General features: G+C 33.4%; 1 protein-coding gene across 1 annotated transcript in view; it reads right to left on the bottom strand.

Moving 5' to 3' along the window:
* The window catches only part of TBC1D19 (TBC1 domain family, member 19), a gene marked incomplete at its 3' end in the record, with an annotated part of 95808 nt that overhangs the window by 27034 nt on the left and 43880 nt on the right, over window positions 1–24894 (bottom strand). Inside the window, exons 5-9 of the mRNA XM_008590073.1 lie at window positions 15006–15080; window positions 13781–13844; window positions 12707–12753; window positions 11360–11470; window positions 3849–3921 (exon numbers count right to left, since the gene is read on the bottom strand). Coding sequence (XP_008588295.1) covers window positions 3849–3921; window positions 11360–11470; window positions 12707–12753; window positions 13781–13844; window positions 15006–15080 — 370 coding nt within the window. The remainder of the gene's footprint in view (window positions 1–3848; window positions 3922–11359; window positions 11471–12706; window positions 12754–13780; window positions 13845–15005; window positions 15081–24894) is intronic.

Below are 24894 nucleotides of genomic sequence, written 5' to 3'. Positions count from 1 at the left end.
TGACCTATTGAAAAGAAAGCCCTTTATATTTCTTTTGAACTTGATAATTCCTCACAGTGCTGAGAAAGCTGTAAGGTGTCAACCATATGACCCAGCTATCCCACTGCTGGGAATATACCCAGAGGAATGGTAATGATTAAGTCGAAGGTGTACCTGTTACTCAATGTTCATTGCAGCACCCTTTACAATAGCTAAGAGTTGGAACCAGCCCAAACGTCCATCATCAGATGAGTAGATATGGAATATGGGATATATCTACACAACGGAATACTACTCTGCTATAAAAAAGAATGAAATACTGCCATTTGCAACAACATGGATGGACCTAGAGAGAATTATATTAAGTGAAACAAGTCAGGCACAGAAAGAGAAATATCACATGTTCTCACTTATTGGTGGGAGCTAAAAATAAATAAATAAATACACAAACAACCGGGGATGGGGGGGCAAAGGGAAGAAGACACAACAATTACAATTCCTTGAAATTGATACGACAAAGAAACAGAAAGGACATTGTTGAAAGGGAGGGGAAGAGGGAGAGAGGTTTGGGTAATGGGCCACAATAATCAACCACATTGTATATTGACAAAATAAAATTAAATTAAAAAATAAAAATAAAATAAATAAATAAATAAATAAATGCCCCCTCCCCGCCAAAAAATGAGTGCTCCATAGAACACACTTCAGGAATTGCTGTGCCAACTAAAGATGCTTTTTTGTTTTAGAAATAACATGCTGTAGAAAATGTCTATTTAGCAGAACCCCCATCTAATAAGATTCATTATTATATATCTGCAGACAATAACATCAGACATATGTCTCCCCCTTTATCATATACGTTATGAAAGAATGCTGATCCTGCTCATCCCGTTAACATCAGTCTTACAAATCGTTTCCATAGTAGATATAAATGTGTGTGCATTTAAAATAAATGCATGAGAGTTTGTAAGAATAATAGATATGCCTAATGTTTTTTTATTATTGTTAAATAAGAATTCTATAGTACAATGGTAAGGACTTCTCTCCTGACTTTTACATAAAAGCTGGTAAGTTAATAAATGAGGAATGTGCTTCCAATATAATAATTGAAGAACACTAATGATAAAATATAGGTAAAACAGTCTTTAAAGATGAATAAGAAGAACACAGTTCCTTTACGTTTCACTTAAACTTAATCCTAAATATAAAACTTGCCTGTAACCAAACATAGGATTAGCAATGTTTTCAAATATTTCATATTACATTTCCAATTTAACCAAAGCCATAGACAAAGACTTAAAAATAAAAATAACAGTGAATTCTAGGCAAAAGTAGTTATATATAACCCCATTCTTTCCAAGTAATACTGTTGCCTAGCTATTCTCAAGTCAAGCAAAAATCTAAGTACTATACCGCTAAAAACAATCTCATCGGATGACCACTAATTTAACCCGATTTTTAGCAGTCCTGCTTTGAAAAGTAGAGAGAACAAAAATAATTGCATCAACTAGAGATTATCACTCTCTTCCAGGCAGGCTTAGTTGTTTCTTCCTTGGCTCCAACTGCCCCTTATATATAATAATAGCAAATACCACACTGAATCTGTCACTTGCCATTGTATCTTCCTTAAGAGTAGAGATTATGTCATATATGTATGTATTCACCAGTCTCTGGTCCTTCTTCGCCAGTCTCGACTCACATTTGTTACATTATGAATGAATCAAAGAAAAAAATCTATACTCTAGGATAAAGAAGTACTGTATATTAAGTTTTCTAAAGCAGCTATTATAAGATTTAGAATAATTTTAAACCATTCTTAAAGATTATTTCAATAGTGAAAAATACAGATATAATTTAAGGTTGTATATTTCCATTCCTTTTCTTATAAATGACTATCACTGGCTATGAGTGGAAGTATATCTTATTCTATAAGATATCTGATATCTTCTTATAAAATAAGAAAAGGCGATCAAATATCTAAGGTGGCAGGAGGGAGACAGCATAGTGTAGCAGACTTTGAAGGCAGACTGCTTAGTTTTGAATCCTATCTCCACCACTTACTAGCTTTGTGACCTTCACTAGTTACTTAACATGTCCACTTCTTTAAAGTGGTGGTAATACATCTACCTCACACCATATAAGAAAATTTAAAACATAATGCAATACAACTACAGGCTACCAGAATGACTAAAACAAAGAAGATGGAATGCACCAAGCATTAGAGAGGATATACAGCAATTGTAACTCTTATACATTGTTGGTGGAAGTATAAACTAGTACTACAACTTTTGAAAACTCTTTGGCAGTTATCTACTAAAGCCGAACATATAACCCTAGAACCTAGAAACTGCATTCCCAGGTGTATAGTCAACAGGAGAGTACACATACAATGGTACAACAGTACTTCAAAAAGTTCACAGAAAAACTGAATTAAAATATAATATGAGTCCTTCCATGAACTTTTTGAAGACCCTTTGTATGTTCACCAAAAGACATGTACTAGAATATTCTTAATAACCTTATTTGTAATAGCTCCAAATGTGAAACTTCCCAAATACTCATCAACAGTAAAATGGATAGATAAAAGTGTGGTATATGCACACAGTGGAACACTGTAAAGCAAGAAAACAATCTACAACAATATAGAACAATATGGCTGAATTTCACATACATAACGTTGAAGTTAAATGCCAAAGAGACACACTATATGCTTCCATTTGTATGAAGTTCAAGAATTGACAAAACTAACACAATATGGCTGAATTTCACATACATAACGTTGAAGTTAAATGCCAAAGAGACACACTATATACTTCCATTTGTATGAAGTTCAAGAATTGACAAAACTAATCTATGCTGCTAGAAATCAGAATAGTGGTTGTCTTTGAATTAAGGGACAAAGATTAAAAAGGGGTAGAAAGGGAGCTTCTGTTTATTGTTTCAGGTGGTATTTTGATAGGTGTATTCGATTTGTAAAAATTCATTGAGCTGTCCCCATGATACATGTACTTTTCTATATGCATTATATATTAATAAAGTTTTTTAAAGTAATAATACATACCTTCTAGAGTTGCTGAGAGGTTAAAATGAGATAATATACATGTAACACATAGTATGTGCTCAATAACCACTTATTATTATATAGTAATAATAATAGTAATTATTATATAATATTACTATTAAAATAGTAATAACAAATAGCCTTATTCTATAGAGGAAGAAATAAGTCCAAAAACATATAGTGACTTGCCCAGCTGATATAGCTAGCCAGTGCCAGAGGAAAGACTAGAACAGTCCCCTAACCTCTGTTTAGTATTATTTCCACTACAACATAGGTATCCCATAATTTAAGTCAATTTTTACTTCCTCTTTATTATAGCTAAATACCAATGTGGTCTTTTTATGAAAAGTACATTCAATTTGTGCATAAAAAGAGAAAAGTTAGGAAAACTGTCTGGATGATCAAGGTTTAAAAGACACTATTTTTAAAGACTAAATCTACTTGAGTTAGATGACAGTATTCACTTAACTTGGTGATACTAAAATAAAAACAGATAGTGATGGCCAGGAAAGGGAAACATGAGTGTTGCCAATGAAGATTCTGACAACAAAATAACATAAATGTCTAATGACTTTCAAAATTATTTTAAAGATCTCCAAATAAAAAGACAAAATCTAGTTGAACTCTGATAATTACAACATACAGGATTCTTTTAAATAATTAACAGTAACCAAGAAGAGGCAAAAGCTTGCTTAGTGTGAAGATATAAAAAAGTTACTAGATTAACTTGGAAATAGCACAATAAACCTTAAACCTATTCTCATTTATCATTTATTATTAATTATACACATATGGCAGAAATACTAACCAGGAGGCACTTGTGTAGAATCATCTATACCCAGCTGTCCTGTATTTAAGCCAAGTTCTACAAAGCATTCTTTCTGAAAAATAACATACATAGAATTAACATACATTTCAGACTTTGCTGCACATTATTAAAAGATCTTCTTCACCTAAACATCAGCTTAAGTAAAAACCAAAATGTAAAATAAATCTTTGTTTCATTCAAATATCTAAAAAAGAAAAGCACATTACTAGACAACTAAATAATAATGTATTAGTCCAAAATTAAGGAGCATAACAACCATGATTCTTTTTACTACACATATTACTATATAATATTTATTATTTTCATGTGAAATAAGCCCGAATAGCAAAGATATAAGCATTTAAGAAAAATTTACATATATAATGGGAAAAGAAAGTAAATAAATTTTTCTCCAAATGCAGAGCCTTTAGTAATATTTTTCTTTCCTCTAATTTTTCCTACCTAAGTTTTCTCTTTAATTTTAATGGCTTTTGATCTACATGAGTGCTGCCATTGTTTAAAAATAACTTTTTAAAAAATAGTTCTTGATTTTGCCTTTTTAGGTAATAAGACTAATCAGTAAAGTAAGGAATGATAATTATCCTTTTGAGTAAAGAACTACTAACACTCAAACCTTTCCTGAAACAAATACACTCTCTCTCTCTCATACACAGTATATATAGTACTTATCAATTTTATCTGCTAAAATAATTGTCTAAAATTACCAATATGATTTATGATCCTGTATCTGTGGTTTCTATGGTACTATAATTTACTCAGCTCTTAATCAACTAAACACTGCAAACATCCAGAACAAATTGATTTTTAAGTAAAATTGTACTATCATGCACTCTGCTAAAATAAAGTTAAATTGGATTTACTCTCCAGACTTCCTCTACTTATCTAGTAATGTTTAGAGAAAGTAATCATGTTTGTCTGGTGTTTTTTAAATATATAAAAACCTCATATTATTCACATTATTTTTATTCCATATGTAATTAAATATTTCTATTAATATTTGGCTCAGTGTTTTGTTACTATTCTAATTGCTAAAACCATACTTCCTTTTCCATAAAAAAAAATGGAATTAGTTTTAATCCTTCCTAATTATCTATTATTATTTAAGCTAATGAATTACAAATGTCCCTAACAAGACAGTTCAACCATTACACCCACATACACACATTTCATTTTCGTATTGATTTTAAGTACTACAATTATATTTCAGTTTTTAACTAAACTTGATTTTATCTACACTTTAAAAAGCACTACAACTTATGTTACAAATTTCTAATGACTAAAGAGGTAAAAATTTAGTGTTATTGTTCCATTTTCAATCACCATTTTCCGTTTTTTTAGGAAACTCTTCCTTCATTGAAATCATCAGACTGATAATGATAACGTTATTTCATTTTTTTAAATAACCTTGATTTTCATACTAAAAAAGGGATTTAGGCCCAATAACCACTTCAATATTAGATTCTGTAATCAAACTGGAGAGTTTTATGTAGCTAAGACATATTAAGGAGCATAAATAGAACTCTGAACATCCATTTTCTACCTCACTGTTCTGGACTACTTTTCACTCAGCTCAGCAAATGTGGGCCCTAATCTCTGATTTCCTTCAAAACTCATCCCAGGTATCGTGCCTTCCAGGAAGCCTACCTTGGTATTCCAGGCTTATACAAACAACTTTCTAAGCACATATATTATTATTTATCAACCTCTGTCCAAGCACATAACCACATTATAATGAAAATGTCTTTTTACTATCCATCTCTCCACTAGCCTGCTGCTCTTGCAAGACAAGAACTATCTCTCATACACATTTGCACCCCCTTGTACTTAGCATAGAAACTGACAGCAGAGGAGTTCAATAAATACTGAACCACTCTACTGAGCTCTAGTTCCAACCTGCTGCCTCAACATGACTGAATTAGTAAACAGGATTTAGTCACTTCGCTTGAATTAATAAATCTCAGTTTTAAAAAATTTCCCTTTAGTATGGATGAGTCTACATAACATTGTGACTAGGTTTAAGGGCTGTTCATTATGGCATCACAGGACTCACTGAGCCACACCAAGTTCAGTATTCATACAGATAGACCAGGGTCACAGATAAACCATGCATCCTGGAGTAAGAATAAATATATCACCAGGTCACATGATACAGGGGAGGCAGGGAAAACTATCCCTAATAACTCTAGAAGAGAAGGACTAACCATACTCTTAGAGTGTAGAGCCACGATTCCTTGAAAATTAGCCACAGGCTTTTGGTACTCCAATAGCTAAGAATGCATTCACTCCAGCTTAAGATACCTTCAAACAGAGATTATTAGTCCCATGCAATAGGGACTAATAGGGGCTTGAGTCCTATGCTCAAGCTTTTCCTAAATTATCCTTTCCTTGCTATTTACCTAGTAAACTCGTTCAAGACCTAGTTCAAATGGAAGTAGCTTTGAGAAGACTTCCTACCACCTCCAGGAGAAGAATCTGCCACTTCCCCTTCTGTACAGCCACAGCACTTTGTACAAACCTTTAACAATAGGATCTAACATTTTTTAAAAATTACTTTCTAAAAATTAATATTTATCAGAGTTGAAATAGTAATGGTTAATAGATACTGTTCAGTGTTCCAAGTACTGCCTACATGCTTTATATATTGTATTAGTTTCCTTGGACTGTTATAAAGAAAAAACCCACAAACTAAGTTGCTTTAACAATAGAAATTTATTCTCATAGTTCTGGAGGCTAGAAGTCCAAAATCAAGGCATTAGTAGGGCTTGCTCTTCCTGAAGTCTCCAGGGGAGATATTGTTCCATGCCCTTCTCTTAGCTTCTGGTGTTGCCAGCACTCCTTGGTGTTTCTTAGCTTGTAGATGCATCACTCTAAATCTCTGCCATTGTCATATGTGTGTCCCTGTGTGTCTCTCTTCTGTGTCTCTTCTCCTCTTCTTATAAGGACACCAGTCATACTAGATTTTAGAGCCCTCCCTACTTCATTAAGCCCTCATCTTAATTGCAGCTGCAAAGACCCTATTTCTAAAGAGGGTCACTTTCACAGGTACTGGAAGTTCAGACTTCAATATATCTTTTGGGCAGACACAATTCAACCCACACCATATATCATAACTTATTTGATATGCACAACACTTATATATCTTTATTATCCCTATTTTACAGATGAGAAAACTAAGGCTCAAAGATGACAAATAACTTGCTCAGCATCACACAGCCAATAAGTGGCAGAGCCAGAATTTAAACCCAGGTTGGTTGGCTTCAGAGTGTCATCAGTTAACCATCGTGTGATGCTGCCTCTGCATGCAGCAAATAGTGTAAGGAGTCAGATCAACTAAAAGACTTACACCACCACCACCAAGTTATATATGCTACTCCCCAGCATACCCTCACACACACAATCATAATTGGCCCACTACCCAGGGACAATCACTTTCAGCTTTTTTTTCCTGGTATTTATTATTATTTCCAAGTAATAAGTGTACAGTGCTATTTTTAACTACCAGTTTCAGATATCATACATTGATTTTATATGGTAAATGAAGATTTTAGCTCATGTACATTCTCTTTCCCTCCCTCCATTCTTCCAATATAATTATATATCAATTCTTGATGAAATCTGCATTATAAGAGTCTGCATTATTATGACTATGTAAATTTTATTCACTGGTGAGCCATGTAGTATTTAAAAGTGTTTCCTTTCTTATATATTTTTTCACACAATGAAACCATTTTTTCACTTCTACAATTTTCTCTAATCATTTGCCTCTTCCTACACCCTTTAACAACTCTGAAAAGAACCTCTTCTGTATAATTTTACATGTGCTCAAGCCTGTGAGATCATCTATACTTTTGGTGTTTTTCTTGCAGGCATCCCTCCTGAAACCTTCCAATCTTGTGCTCCAGAGTCGGATTGTTGTGCTCCAGTTCTGTTGCAAAACCTTTGACCTGGAACTTTACTCTCATTTCTGAAAAGAATCCTTCTCTTTGGTTGGAATCCTGTATTCTGGGTCCCATATTTTCCTGTTTATGACCTTGTTTGAAGCACTTCTACCAAGAGCTCCCTGAATAAGAGTAAATGTTTTAGATCATGTACATCATACATCTGCAAATGTCTATTCCACCTTCACATTTGACTGACTCTTGGTTACATACAACATTCTAGGTTTGATATCATATTTTTAAAGTCATTACTTCAAAATCTCTGGCTCACAATATTGCCGTTGAGAAGTCAAATGCCACTCTGATTCCTAACACTTTGCATACACCCTGTTTTTCTTCTATAAAAAGTTTTCGGGTCTTCTCTTTTTCAGGTGCCTGGGTGTGAATTCTCTTTCATTCATGTAACTAGATACTTGGTGGGTCTTTTCATACTGGAGATCCGTATCTTTCAGGTCTTGGAAATTTTAATAATTATATTGCCTCTGCTTTCTCTTTCTGGAACTCTTACTAGTTAGATGTTAGTTTTCCTGGATTAATCTTCTAACTTAAAATATCTTTTTCCGGGCCGGCCCGGTGGCGCACTTGGTAGAGTGCGGTGCTTGGGAGTGTGGCGGCGCTCCCGCTGAGGGTTCGGATCCCATATAGAGACCGGTCCGCTCACTGGTTGAGCGCGGTGTGGGCACGACACGGAAGGTTGCGATCCCGTTGCCGGTCCCGGTACGGGCGCGACACCGAGGGTTGCGATCCTGTTACCGGTCACGAAAAAAAAAGACCAAAAAAAAAATATATATATATATATATATATATATAATCTTTTTCCTCTTATTTTTCATTTCCTTCACTTTTCGCTTTCTTCTCTATCTTCTGATAAAGATTTCCCTCAGCTTTATTTTCAAGGCTACTACGGATCTTTTTTTTTTTCTTTTCATATCATATTCTTGATCCAAAAGCTCTTTTTAACTCACTGTTTTGTTTTGATAAAATTCTGTTCTTGTTTCATGAGTAATATTTTCTCTTACTCTGAGAATATGATGGTACTTCAAAAAATTCATGGAAAGATTCATATCATCTTTCAATTCTATTTTACCACGAATTTTTTGAAGTACCCATGTACTATTTCTTTAAAGTTTTCTTTTGGGAAGAAATGATTAACATGTCCACATAAGATAACCTTGGGTTCACCTTTGGCCAGCACTGTTGCTCTAAAAATGTACTGGATTACAAGAAAATACTAAGAGGAATGCCAGCTATATTACTAAGCAATGTTATTTATTGAAAAAATATGACAGTTGACTGGTAAACTACATCTAAAATGGAGGACTGTAGGTGGACTATAAAAACCTATTGGAAAACACAGGCCTTAGTTGCCTTGTGTGGCGCCCTTTGAGAGGATCTGGAAGCTGTGTTCATGTATTATAAGAAATGCTACCTATTGTGTTTGGGACTTCCCTATATCGTGCCTGTGTAACCTTGTCACTTCCAATCACTGCATTCCTTTTGGGGCTAGGAAGTAGCATCTGGATGGTTGTAAGGACTTCCAGTGATGATCTACCTGACAGTGGCATTTTGGTGCACTGACATGCTATGTTTTCTGTCCTGTATCATTCTACAAATCTAAGTGAACCTGGTGCCAGGTCATAGTCTATGGTAACCTGTGAATGTGAATGTAAATCCAAACCTGAAACATCTATTAGTGGTCATTCCCTAAATAGGCTACTTCTTGTTTTATGTTTTTTGGTTTGTTTTTGTTTTTGTTTTGCTTTAGTTTTATCTCCACCTTTCAAATTGGAAGAGTTTAAATGTCTGGAGATACTAGCTTGGTCATTCATATTTAGAAATGAGGCAATAAAAAACTGACTGAAAACTCTACCTGCAAGGATTGGGTGTAGAGTGTGGTGGGCTTCACTGTGGGGCAGTTTTATAGCCAGCAAGCTGTCTTTTTTGTAAGGTTTCTCTAAATCCCTGTTAGTCTTTTCTCTAGTATTCTAGAGTTGGTGGAAGGTAGGGAAGTCATAGTGGTGGTGGTAGGGACAGGAGTATTAGTGTCACCATTCAGCAGACTTTCACTTAAGCCCTCTGTTTTCAATATGTCGTACCTGATCTGTGTCTGAGGGCTTCGAATGCACAGCCTTTTGAATTCTGTATTTCAGGTGAATATACCTCTGGTCTCCTGTGGGGTAGGAAGAGTCATCTGACTATGCATGATGGTGAGAATCTGGGGGTCTAACTCCTCCTGATACAGACTTTCACATAATCTCCATGTGCAGCTCTATGGCTCACTACAGCCTTTGATAACATGTGTTGTCTCCAATTCTGGAGACTTTCTGAGGTTCTATGGAGATAATCATCTTGCCTCTTATATCAGTCTCTAGTCAGGAAATAGAAACCATGCCAGAAATGTCAAGAGGGAAGAATAGAAGTAGCAAATGCAGAAAACAACCAACTTCTAGGCTGAAGAAGAGTGAACAAAGAAGGAACTAAGAACTCAGAAAAGGGTCTCTCTAGTCCACAAGTCTTAGATTTGGACCTGTCTGTAGAGGGAGTGGCTGCCACAGAAACATGCAGATCAGGGATGATGGAAAATCTTGCTGAAGGGAGCAGGCTGGAGCTACTGGGCCTCCTGAAGGCTGATTTGCTGGCTCTTGCACATAGGACAGAAATGGAAGCCCCGTCCTCCTGTTACGGCCTTGTAGTATCCCTCCACAACTTTCTACTGACAAAGCCTAACAGGCCAGCTGGCAAAGGAGAAATGTTTATGGGTCCAGTTCTAGTACAGTAAAGCAGAGCAAAAAAAGGTGAATTCAGAGCTGAAAGATAATAATCTGATTTCCAGCACACTTTTCATCCATACTTCCCGTCTTCTAGAGGCATTTAGGTTTGACTGTCTCCCCAGTGTCTGAGGTATTTATCACCAGCTCTCTATCTTAACACATTAAAGCTCAGAGTTGTAAGTGGTCTCCTAGTTCCACCAAAGACAGTATTTACATTTCTGTGCTTCTTATTGCTTTGGAGTGATTAACAAGAGAACAAAGAGTGATAATTTCTTAACTCCACCATCGGGAAATCTCTCCCACCTTTCATTTATAATGAACTTTCTCACTAAAATGTGATGGTCTCCAGAAAGACTGTCTCTAATTCATTCTTATCTTCCCGGTCTTCCTCAGTGCCTCACCATGTTACAAGCTCCATAAAGCTTGATTAAAGAAAATACTTCCTTAAAAATAATTTTATAAAACCCATAATTTGTTTCAAGCAGTTTCATAACCATACATCAGACACCTGAATCCCAACAAGCTGTCTCCTAAATCTGTTGTTTATTAAAATGAAGAATAAGCAAGGCCATTTATAGGTCAACACAAGCTCATTTTTAGTCCTACCAGCAAAGCAGCTTACTCTCTCTATATACATATTTGCAATAAAAAAGAAATGTTGCTTTATTAATTTGTTTGATGAGTAGATTACCCTATTGCTTCAGATAGGTGCTGCACTAAAACATTTTTCTAATGGTGTCTTCTAAAATGTATTAATTTATTTTTAAATGTCTGTACTTACCAATTCTGGGATGTCTTTTACTCTCAGAGGAACTTGGATTAAACCCAAATGAGTCCTGAAACTAAGAGAATCACCATTTTCATAATTTGGGTTGCGAAGATTAATTAATACCTTTAAAAACAAATCCAACAAAATTAGTTAGTTTCTTTATAGGATGTTTACAGTTAGAAAATTGGCAGTGATATTCTTGATGTATCACCACAAAATTTAAAACTATTTGGGGTTATGAATATACTTTAGTTGAATTCTAAAATAGTATAAAATTATATTGATATGTTAAAATATAATAGCATACACATACTTCTAATTAGAATGGTTTTAATATTCCAACTAATGATCTAACATGTAAAACTCTAAAGGTTAAGAATTTAATTATAAATAAAAACTTTTTGATGGTTAGAAAAAATAAACTTGCTTGATTATACTATTTTACCAGGGAAGGTGATAGAAAAAAAAAAAATTCACTTGATTGCAATATTTATTAGGGAAAATTTTAGAAAAAACTCTAACACTTTTAAAACAGAAACTGACAAGATTTTTAGAAAGATGGCTGAGTAACACTGAAGGGTATCTCTTTTAAACCAAACCCATAAGGAAAAAAAATTTTTCAGAAGCAGAGCTAACAAAAAAGACCATTTATATAATTTTCAAAAATAAGCAGCTAAAAATATCTTAATAATCTAAAAATCTCACTTCTATATGTATGAACATGGAATATGATTCTAAGGAAATAATTAAATATGTTTGCAAAGATAGTGCAGAAAGAATGTTAATGAAGTACTGTTTATAAAGAAAAAATATGAAACAACTTAAATATCCCATTACAGGGAATTACTTAAATAAATTATGGTCAATTCATATAATAAAATACAATGTAATATAACTCAGTTAATATAGATAATGACACAGAAAATGTTCACAATATATTATTAGTTTAAAAAGTATAGTAACAATAGTGGTTATTGCTGTGTGATGGTATTATGAGTAATCTTTATTTAAAATTTTATTCTTATGTATTTTTCTTATTTTTGTAACAATTACCATGCATTTTCCTGAAAAAAATAATAATGATTTAAAAAAATATTTTAATTGAAACTCTTAAAGGAAAGAAATCATCAAGAATCCAGTGGAGAAGATTATGATGACAGATACACTCTTGTATCTGAGGAAGGCATAGTCATTTCTTTCACATTATATATTTTAATTGAAACTCTTAAAGGAAAGAAATCATCAAGAATCCAGTGGAGAAGATTATGACAGATACACTCTTGTATCTGAGGAAGGCATAGTCATTTCTTTCACATTACTCCTTCACTAACATATGTATATTTATCCAACAGAACCTACCTCAAGAAAATCCTTAGGTGCATAAACAGGTCTGAAATGGCTTAAATCTACAATAAGATAGATTCACACAAAATCTGAGTTAATATATAATATGAAGTGTTATTAATAACAAATGTTAATGATTCTTTCATATGTTGCTGTGCACATAGACTAATTCAAACATTTGCTGAGTATCAATTATTTGTCACACATTGTGTTAAGTATTGGGAACACAAAAATGAAAAGACAGCCTTGATAGCTCTCCCTTTGACAGCCTAGATGACATATTCTAAAAGAAATTAAATGTCTCCTATTCATAAATTATAATAAATTATGTATAACTGAATTGACAAAACAAAATCAATGTAACGTTAAGGTTCTACATGAGAATTCTCAAAGTACTTAGAATACAAACAATGCTTTCTTAGTGAATTCCTCTAGTTGTCTTTAACTGCTCTCCATTTGGACTCCAATAACACACTGCTTCCTCCATGCCAGCATTTATTTCTTGCATAATCCTCCACATTTTTTTTTTTTAGCAGTGGTGAAGGAGGGGAAGAGAGGGGTTATGAACATGTCCGTCTATACAATTACAGGCATCTATTTATCATAGTAAATAGACTTGCTATTCATTATATGTTTATAAAATCAACTAGGTTTTAAATATTAAAATAACCAAAATAAATTCTTAAAAACACTTTAAAGTCTTGAAATTTATTTTTTACTATTTAACCTATTTTTAACATCTCAATGTAATTAAATTTGCAAAATATTTTTACCTTAATTAAAAGACAAGAGTCACGGGAATCCACTGAATAAATTTAATTTACTCCTTTATAAAAATGTTTTAAAATGCTGCTTTAATAAAGGATAAATGATTTAAATATTCTCAGAATAATGGAGAACATAGACCAACTCTAAGAATTCTTAAACTGTAAATAGAAGTTTAAACAAACAAAACGAATGATAAGAAATTAGTGGGGAAGGAAAGTTTCTGTCCTTCCAAAAGGATTACTAATTATGTCCCTTTGGATCTGTACTTAAGATGGCAATTCTTTTCCCAATACTACATTTTGAAAAAGGTTCTTCATATACCTGGCTCATCGGTTCCCATTTCATTCCATTTATTGAGAAGTTCTTTCTGTTCTCCAACTGGCCTCTAAAAAAGGGAATTTTTACATTATTTCATTTGTTGAGGTTTAGCAATGCAGCTAAAAAAACAATCAATAACTTGTTTAAAATTTAAGTAAGCCATGATAACATAAGAAAAAATAATTAAACATGGAGAACTTTTTTGGGAATTACACTTAAATTATTATTATTTAACTATTATATCTAGTCTCAATGGCTCATTGAGAATACGGTACTAATGAGTCCAAGAAAAGAAGGTAAATAATCTGTACTGGCCAGTAAATTTCACAAAGAAAAACTGCTCCTCAGCCACATACTACATCTCTTACCCCATCCAGCAATCTCAGAAATGCATCACAAGGGGGACTGGCCAAGAGAGTGTGACTGTGAGTCAGTAGCATCATCTTCCTATATGAAAGACAGTATATTACACAATACTACATATTTAGACAGTTTTTCATATAAATCTATCCTTTTTTTTTTACACCATTCTTCTGGTGCCTTCAGTGAATTGTCCTTGGATCCTATTCAAAGTATATCCACTATATCCTGTCCAACAGCAGGGAATGAATAGCAGGTAGGAAGAATGAAGGGAAACTTATTCTCTTGGACTTAAGGACTCTAGAATATCCCTCAAATGTCTTTTCTCTCCTTTCCCATCTCTCTCCCATCAAAGCCCGGAGTGACAAATAAATGTTGAGTATTAGATCTAAACAGAATTCAGTTCTGCAGAGTGATGAGAAATTATTCTCTCCATTCCCTATGTTAATACGGAAAGATGATACCATATTGCCTATTACAAGATCATAGTATGCCTGAACTCCACCTCTGATTCAAGGAATAGGACTATTGTGCTGAATTAACCAAAAAGGAGACCAAAGGTAATTGAAATCTTTAAGGTGTACTCATATTCTTTACAGCCAAATAGATATAGAATCTATACTACAGATTCTATATTTCTATTTATCCTCAAAGATATTGGTTTATTACAATAATCATTACAGCATACAAAATAGAAATCTATATGAAATATACCCAAACATAATTGGCCTCTTACAAATTTTTGTTTCAAAACAAGCTGACATACCATCAAAAAAGAATAAACATGCCTAACAGTTATATAACTTCTTGATACTTTCTAGTACCTGATTCACAATAAGATATTTAAACAGAAAAATATTAAAAGTACCTTTCGTGCCAATGGGATACTCAGTTCAGTGCACATACTATTTAAACTCTTCAAAATTCTTTTTTCCCAACTTCCCTGAAACATAAGGAACAATCTATTATTGTTTCTGGTTTATAATACTGAAACTAGTCAAAAATATTAAAGATATTTTGAGTTACATAGACATGGTAAGGCTAGTTGAGATTGGTTATCCTTATTCATAACTTCACTCAAAAAATATTGATTACTGCCTACTATGTACCAGGTACCATCCTTAGTGCTGTGAAGTAAGCAGTGAATAACAGAAAGTCTCAGTTCTCAAAGTGACACTCTATTGAGGATGGGAATGAGGATGGATTAAAAAATAAGCCAACAAGTCACATGGTGATAAATATAAGAAAAATTAGAAGGAAATAAAAAGAAATTAAATTTAAGCATTTTATAAATGTTTGATGCTTATAAATTCCACCAACAACCTCATAAAAAAATTTTACAAAAATTATTATACTGTAATTTTTCCAAACATGACATTTTACCCCTAAATAAATATACATCTGCATGCATATTCTTAGAATAAGAACCTTCTCCTACATACCACAATACCATTATCACACCTAAGAAAATGAATAATATTTCATATCATCTAATACACAGCTCATATTCAAAATTTTCCAGTTGTCCCCAAAATATCTTACATATATTTTTTTTTAAATCCAGGATCCATTTTGTTTTTTAAGTTCAGGCCAGTTATCTTTCAGAATGTGTCACAATCTGGATTTGTCTTACTATTTTTTCACAATATTGATTATCATCTCCTCTGTCTCCTCTATTTCTTGCAAACTGGAAATTAGAAGTTAATTTTAGCAGTCACAGACTTGATTATTATAGATTTGATTACTAATATGCACCATATTTTAATATACTATTCTTTTCAATAGTAAATATTTTGTCTTTGCACTAAAATATGCCTAGAGACCACTTCTGGCTAACTAAAACCAAAATAAAATAATATCAAAGTTCCAAAATTCAGACTCTATGAAAAGGAGAGAACCATATACCATAAAGGATAGTTATAATCAGTCAATGAAAATGGAATAATAATAATAGGTCCCTTATGTGCTTGTAATAAAGATTAAAAATGTTAGTACATGTTAACTGCTTTGAACAGCAGCATAATAATGGTAATAATAATCATTGAATAATTGATAGCTTTTACCATAGCTATCATTACTCATAGCTTCTTCTTTAACAGACATATTTAAATACATTACTCTTTATCTGGAATATGCTCTCCATTCTCTACTCCTACCCCCAACACCCTTATTCCTACTTTATCTAAATAAAACTTATTCACCTTTCATTAAATACCTTCTTCCATTAATCACTCTCACCTGGCCCCGCCCACCCCTTCAGCTATTATGGAACAAATTACATTTTGTCTAGCACATAAAAGATGTCCAATAATTAAACAGATTTCTACTCATTTTTTTCAATTTTTATTTTTTTATTTTTTTATTTTTATTTTTATTATACATACATGTGGGGTACGACGTTGATTTTCGATAATAGTGTAGGATGTGTGGTGGTTATTGCAAGCACTTAAAAGAATTTTAATACAATGGCCTGAGCAATGAGTGAGCAGAAAAAAATTCATCTGTAGAAGAAATATACAGCTATGTGAATGTATAAAGTTTAGTTTACTAAATATATAGAAATAGATTTTCAAGAATAAAAGAATACTCTTAATACATTGCATGAAGTAGCCCTTAAACTTACTCCATTTGCTCTTATTTTCAGTTCTCTTGGTTTAGTATAATTAGTTCTTTTAGATTCAAGACTTATTTAGTACCCTTATATGGGTATCTTATTAATGATCAAAACATTAATTATAATTATACAACCTACCATCCACCCCTAATATCCTCATCCCCAATTTAGTTGGGTAAATGTTATTCACCTTTCAGGTCTCAGCTTAAATATCATTTTCTCTAACAAGCCTTTTGTCACCTTCTCCATCCTGAATTGTAAAGGAATCAGGTAAGAAAAAGCTTATTTTAAAAAAAAAAAAAAAAACCTCACTTCCAATTAAGTCATTACTATAAAAATAAAATTTGCATAAGTATTAAAAATCCAGTCCCTGAATTTTTATTATTTATCCGATTACAAAAGGAACCCAATTGCTAGTTATTGAATTATGGTTCCAAATACTCTCATTTTCAATCACTCATAAAAATGGCTCTAGAATTGATAAAAAGACAATTGCTCTCAGACAATAAAACAAAATTAAAGTTACAATGAAATCAATGCATGGCTCACAATATATACTGTACATATTTTTAAGATGGCAATACGTAATTTTAATACAGCATAAAACCTAGTAAAAACTAAAACATAAAGGTCATTCAAAATAGAAAGATGACTTTTGGAATGACACCTTGACAAGATACTCTGAAATATATTTGTTAAGTTATTCTTTAAAGAATTATTTTGGCAAAAACAGTTCATTCAAATGTTGTCTATAAAGTGATTAATCAACTCTCTCCTAAATAGATATCCCATTGTATGAAGAATTTCATTTTATTAACTTAAAATTTAACATCAGATATAATATATAAAGAAAATAGTTGAGAGAAAAATTTACACAGAAAAGAAATTAGACCAAAAGAAAGTATTTTCAATGGAAAGAGCTGAGAAAATACATGACTAGGTGACTTACATGTGTTTACATATATTATTTTATTAATCCTATGAGATGTGTATCATTACCCTTATTTACAAATAAGGAAACTTTTAAAAAAAGAACGTATGAAAGCAGAATGAGAAAGAACATTAAGAACTGAAGAAATGCTAATTAAATCTTTATTTGATTATCATTTGTCCTGTGCTCCACAACTAAAGCAAGAACTTAGAAATAATCCAGAACAGAAGAAAGAACATAACTAAAAATCGAAGGAAGAGGAAATGGACGTCCAATTCAGAAAAACTGGGACTTTTATGGCTAGGACAGGGAGAAATGAGGTTTAAATACCTAAATTTTCAAATAATGAAGACATTGGTTCAACAGATATTTATGGGGCACCTATTAAACACATACCACTAAAGACGAATCAAACAGCATTCCTGTACTAAGAAACACATCACTTTTGTAGCGAAGGTGGGAGGACAAGATAGACACACAAATGACATGTGACAGGTTGCAAAGTTTATAAGAGCATCAGTTCATATGTCAAAAAACTTAGAAAGAACATGAAAGAATGAACAAAGAAACAGGAAGCTAGATATAGCAAAACTTCTACTTATCAATGGAATACATACCACTTCCTTGAAAGACCTAAAAATAATTAAAGAAACGAGACCCCAGTGGTTGGCCATGTCTTCCCCATCCCTTGTTCCATATCTACAACACAGTTGCAAGGTGGACAGGGCTTTTCCAAGGTACCCCTTGTAAGAACCTGATGGTTCAGATGGTCAAATGGTCAGAGAAGCCATGTCTATAGAAGTTTTGGATGGTCAGAGTAGTTACTTCCATAGAAATCAGGAACAGAATTTCCTGACAATGAGGGGAAATTCAAGAGGAAGCAGCTAGTGGCTACTTTCAAGCTGGGTCATCCTTTAGGTTCTCTCAAGAACTCTAACATTAATTAAGTGGTTGGTATTCATTCATTCCCTTGTTCACTCACTGACACACTAACATATATTGAATGTCTTCTATGTACCAAGCACAAAACTAAAATCAGTGAGTAAAGTTATAAGGAGCAGATGACCACCTAATACAAAAAAGAAACTTTCCAACAAGTAGAAAGATTTAACCCAACTAGGGCTTAACTCAGTGAAATCAAGAGCTCCCTGTTTCCAGAAATCCTCGAGCAAAAGGAGATGGATGAGAGGTGAATACTTGCCAGAATTTGAAGTGGATAAACTTGAAAGTCCACTCTAGCTCCAGTTCTATAGATACTTTGTTTTTCTCAGGTCCTATTTGTAGAGGTGAATAAATAAACCCGAAGCCTCAAAAAGAAATGCTCAGGAAAAAAAATCATCATTATTCCTGTGCTATTATTTAAATAAAAATTTCAATGTACACTTAGCACCAAAATAGTTTCTACCCAAAAGACTTACAAAATAAATACAAAGCCCTAAAATGTTACTTAAAAGGAAAACAAATGGCTTTTACACTTAAAGTGCTTACATAGGAAGACATTTACCTTTAACCCAAACCCATATCCTCTCTAAATGAAATTACTATAACCTTCAAGTCAGTTTCCATAATAATAGGAACCTACATATTGACTCAAAGGCTTTCAAGAGTTTTATAAACGAGGTAATTTCTAAGCCATGAGAGACAAAAGATTTTACAAGAATCACAATTGTATTAAAATTTTTAAATGTGTATAATGGCCTTGCTACTTTTTTATAACAATGAAAGTAAATAAGTTGTCTTCAAAGACCATATATTAAACATATGGCATGTAAAAAGAACTTATGAAATTATAAAATTAAAAAATATTCTTCACCCTGACAAAAAATAAAACAGGATAAAACAAAATAATTGTAACCCAGATATCTAGTGGAAAAATATTTCACTAATTCTTCTCTGATTATAAAAATAATGTTTATTATAGATAATTTGGAAAGCAGAACACTATGTAAATAATAAAATGATAGACATCCATAAATTCCATCAACTAAAAATAACTAATTAATACTGTTTTCTTCTTTCATTTTTTCTATGCATGCATATGTGTATAACTGATATACTCATATATTTACATATACAAACAAGTATTTTTTATTAAAGTAGAATTATAATGTTTTTATATTTTGCTTTTTCCATATAAAATTGTATGCATTTTCCTATTTCATCATATGAGTATTTCTTCAAAAAAGACATTTTTGATGTTTATATAACACTGTCTTTTGGAAATACCATGTTTCACTTAAGCAAGTTCTATTGCTAGTTCATTTAGATTATTTTAAATTTTTTACTATTTTCATGAACATGTATTTTTATATTTCTAATTCCTTCCTTTACATAAGGTTCTAGAAGTGGAATTACTAGGTTAAAGGGTCTCAATATTTTCTAGAGGGGTGCATTCTCCATTTTCTTTGTTTATTCAATCCATTCGTCATTTAAAAAAATATCTATAGAGCATCTACCATATGCCAGGCACTATGCCAGATGTTGGAGATAAACAGTGATGAAAAGAGAGACACCAGTCCTGTTTCACAGAGACTATGGGATCTATGTGATGATATAGACAACCCAAGTATTATGGTAGGGAAGTACAGAGTGCCTCCTGTATGAAGAATGGGAGACACAGGAAAAATACCTGAATACCTGAGATCTGGGGGTCAGAATGCCCTCCTAAAGAAACTATCATCTTACCTGACAACCTAAATGATGTGCAGAAGTTAGCCAGAAATATATGGGATTGTGGGGAGGCAGTTTCAGGAAGAAACAACAGCATAAGCAAAAGTCCTGCTGGAACAAGTGAAGGAGGTCAAGTATGATTAGAGAGAAAGAGAAAATGTGTATGTGTATGACAGTGGGAATGGGGATGGCAGGATGGGAAGGGACAGTGTAAGAAGGCAAGAGATGAGACTGGAATAGTAAAGAGGGGTACGATCATTTGTTTTGGTATTACAAGGTTACAGCCTTGTAAACTGTAACAAATGGTGCCCCGTGTGAGGAATTTTTTGACTCCACGGATCAGAGACTGACCTGCCAAAGCCTTGGAGAGGAGAAGGACACCTGACATTTATTCATCCCGGTAAGGGAATCACAGGCAGCTTTTCAACTAGCATCGCATGCCTGCAGCAGCGTCTAGCTAGACTTTCACCCGAACGTTTCCTTTCTCTTCCTTTCACTTTTAAAATATTAACTAAGGAGGAGACTCAACATATATTACAACTCCAGTGCCTCCTTAAAGCAGCTGGCTGTAAAATAATAGAATGACAGCTTGTTAAGTTGTTATTAATTACAAGATAACAATGTCCTTAGTATCCAAAGGAAGGAATCCTTGATTTAGGAGATTGGGAACAAATTGGTCATTGGTTAAAAAATGCAATAGGTCCTGTGAAGGCTTCTCACCTGTCAGTGTGGAATTTATGTCAAATTGCTCTAAGACCTATGCAGGACCTTAATAAAAAACAAAAATGTATTTTTCTTACTTGAAAGGAGGAAGTACGATCTCCGCCACATCCTCCTCCTCCACCTGCCCCTGATATTCCACTTCTACCCCCACTTTTAGAGGTGGACAATTCATTCATTCCCTTGATGGAACGGTGTCTTAAAGAGGGAGATGGTATGGAAGTCAATACTTATCGTGCTTTTCCTGTTATGAGAACTGGACCTAATCCTAGGTATGAAAATCTTCCCTTTTCCTTATTTAAAAACAAAACTTTTAAAAACATAATAAAATTGGTTTCCACAATACTTTTACTACAGGATTTTTAGAATCTATAGCTAATGGTTACAATATGACTCCTTGGGATTGGAAAACACTCAAAAAAACTGTCTTAACAACTGTTCAATATACTGTTTGGTTACAAAAATATTGAGAGACTATTAATATAACAACTTTAGTAAATATACAAAACAATATTGAAATTGGCATAGACATGTTGTTCAGGGAAGGTGACTTTATGTCCCCTCAGGCACAGGCCTTACTTCCTCAACAAGTGCTTGATCAAACAACCTGTACAGCTGTATAAGCATAAAATAAAATTCCACAAACAAATACCTCTACTGGCTCTTTTGCCACCATTGGATAAAGGCCTACTAAACTTTACATAGATTTTAACAGATTTCAAGATGCTATCGCTAGACAAGTAGATAATATTCAACTGTAAACTTGCCATTGCATACTGTCAGCCACCACCCACCCCCCCATAGGACATCCTTCTCTGTAAAGGAGGATTGTCTGGACACATTCACAAGACCACCATGACAAATTGTTTACAGCAGTCCCCTATAAAAAAAATAAAGTTGAGGTCTTCATAGAGATCTTCTTTACCTATTGCCTGCAATGACTAATTAAGTACTTAATAACCTTTTAGATGACTGGTGTACATACAAATTCCTTGGGGCCTGGCCCACCCTAAGGAAGATGTGTTAGGTACCACCAGAAACGTCATGCTTGACTTAGAGGGAAGAATAGCTTGAGTTCTCGAGACGGGCTGTCTCCAGATAAGTTAAGCATATTCATCAATTATTTTGGTGAACAGGTTATGCTTCGGGCGCTTGGCCAGTTCCCAGAGAATAAACTTTCACTAAGTCATGCAGGTGCAATTGGAATGTTGCTACTTTTGTTATCAACTGCTTTAAAAAATCACAAAAGGTAAAGGACTCAATTTATCCATAACAGAACATTTAATTTTAGATGAGGCTGGACAAATACAAAAATTGTTTTTACAAAATTATGGGGGCCTTTGCCTAATGGTTCAGCAAGACTTATTTTAGGAAGATCTAGTTATTCTAGTCAAGGTATTCAAATAATACCAGAACTTATTGATTCAGGTTGTACTAAACAAATTAAAATCATGGTTACTAGTTTATAATATCATGTCATTTTCATAAAAATTCATATTGCTCAATTAATATTAATACTATTTATTACCCTAGAAATATAAATTTAAAAAAAGAAAAAGGTTTTGATAGTACTGAAACTTGTTGGGTTACAAAGATAAATAATGGACAACCCCCCCTCACTCTCACCATAAATCAAACAATAACAGGTTTAATTGTTTCAGGAGCAGATATTACTATAATTGTTTCCAAAGACTGGATTCCCTCCCGGAAAACTTGTTCCTCTTTCATGACTGCATTTGGATTGGGAAGAACATGAAACCCACACAAAAACAAATATTCTTTAAAATGTATAGGACCCAAAAGACAAACTGCAGTTATTGTGCCTTTCATACTGGATCTCCCTATTACTTTATGGGTAAAAAATTTACTAACACAATGGGATGTTTACATAGACACTTCCTCTTCCAATTTATTTTAATGGTCACTGCCACTCTCCCATCATTCAAATTGAAATAATGGCCTCTTAAAGATCAAAAATTACAATAGGTTTTATTTATTAAAACTCAATTAATCCTTAATGATTTACAGAAACTTTTTGGCCATTTTAATTACTCCAGGGGAACGTATTCTTCTATTGTCCTAAACACCCCACATATCCCTACTGAGTTAATATGCCAATTGCTTCCAAATGTAGGAGTTATCACCTATTCCTATTCTTGATGCTTTAACTATATTGATAGATGCTCTAGAAAGTCAGGTAAAGGATCTGTTACCTGACGTGAACAGGGTTCTTGGAAACATTTCCTTACCCTTCATCATAGTTCCACACAACAAGCTGAACTAACAGCTGCTATTACAGCTCTAAACATTTTCCTCAGCAACCACTCAATACAGTGGCTGATTCTGCTTATGTAGTTGGTACTTTACAAGTAATTCAAGATGCATTAATTCATTATTGGAATGGACCCCTTTTTAAAAAAATGTTTAGATAATTACAAAAATTAGTTCTATGTAAAAATAATCCTTCTGTTTTAATAACTCCCACTGAAGAAAGACCTAAACCATTGGTTTTATATTGTCAACCACTACAAAGGCAAAAATGGTCAGGGCCTGTTAAATTGTTAACATGGGGAAGAGGGTCTTCTGTTCTTTCTCCTACAGGCCCCCTTTGACACCAGCAAAGGCCATTCGCCCATATCATGTGGCACCACGTGGGCTAAAAACCACCAAAAGTCCAAAGATGCCAAAAAACCTGTTTCTGGCCATGCTTTTCCACGTAACTATTAATTCAACAAGATGTAAGGTAACATTAGTATTGATAACCTTTCTCATGCTTTTTTCTCCAACTGTAAGTACTCATGTTTATTGGACACATATAGTAAACCCTCCTGTTTTTGATTTATTAACTTGGGAGGATCATGAGCCTCCTTTTTCTTCTAATGATACTGCTTATATGGGAGGTAACAGGCTTCCACCCTCAAGTCCTCTTAAAGAATGTGGAAAATCCTGCTATAAATTAGGATACAATGCAGGGTGGCATAAACTTACACATGATTGGTATTTCCTCACCAACAAGTTACCCATTTGTATCACACCCAATTGGACAAATAATAATTTATGTATTCCTTTCTCTCCCTAATGGTATATGAATTATATAATAAAAAATCCAGATCGACTTTTAGCATTAAAACATCAGTGGTTTATTTCCACTGCCAGAGTTCCAGGAATTCTTCGACATAACAAATAATAATTTATGTATTCCTTTCTCTCCCTAATGGTATATGAATTATATAATAAAAAAATCCAGATCGACTTTTAGCATTAAAACATCAGTGGTTTATTTCCACTGCCAGAGTTCCAGGAATTCTTCGACATGGTAAAGATCATCCTAAACCTAATATTCCTATCTGTTCCCATCCCTGGAATTCCATAGAAGATGGTGGAGATATGGATTGGGTTTCTTATCATTCCATCAATTTTACAGAAAAAATATTAATTAATAATTTAACATTAGAAAATTGGGGACTGCGAAATTTATTAGTACTTCATTCCAACAGTACTTGGAATTACACTCTTCCTTTTAATTATTCCAGATCCCTTTATAAATGGAATCCAGGTTTGGCTGGTCCAATTTTAAGATTAAAATATGATTCTTATTATTCCCCTCTTAAAAAGACAATTTGGCATCTTGCTATCCCATTCTTCCCTCACATAGTAAGACAAGGACAATTTCAAATTATCAAGTAGAGACTACATTGGATAGCTCAAGACCATGTTGATTCAGTTATGATTCGTACTTCTCATCCTTATATATTTGCTATGTTATCTACAAATTTCTCTTTTTTCCTTTACTTCAGACTTTAATACTATCCTTCCGGCTAA

Source organism: Galeopterus variegatus, unplaced genomic scaffold (assembly GCF_000696425.1).
Source record: "Galeopterus variegatus unplaced genomic scaffold, G_variegatus-3.0.2 Scaffold5836, whole genome shotgun sequence".
Lineage (NCBI taxonomy): Eukaryota > Metazoa > Chordata > Mammalia > Dermoptera > Cynocephalidae > Galeopterus > Galeopterus variegatus.
Note: the sequence above shows the minus strand (reverse complement) of the source record. Positions and strands in the feature narration are given on the sequence as shown.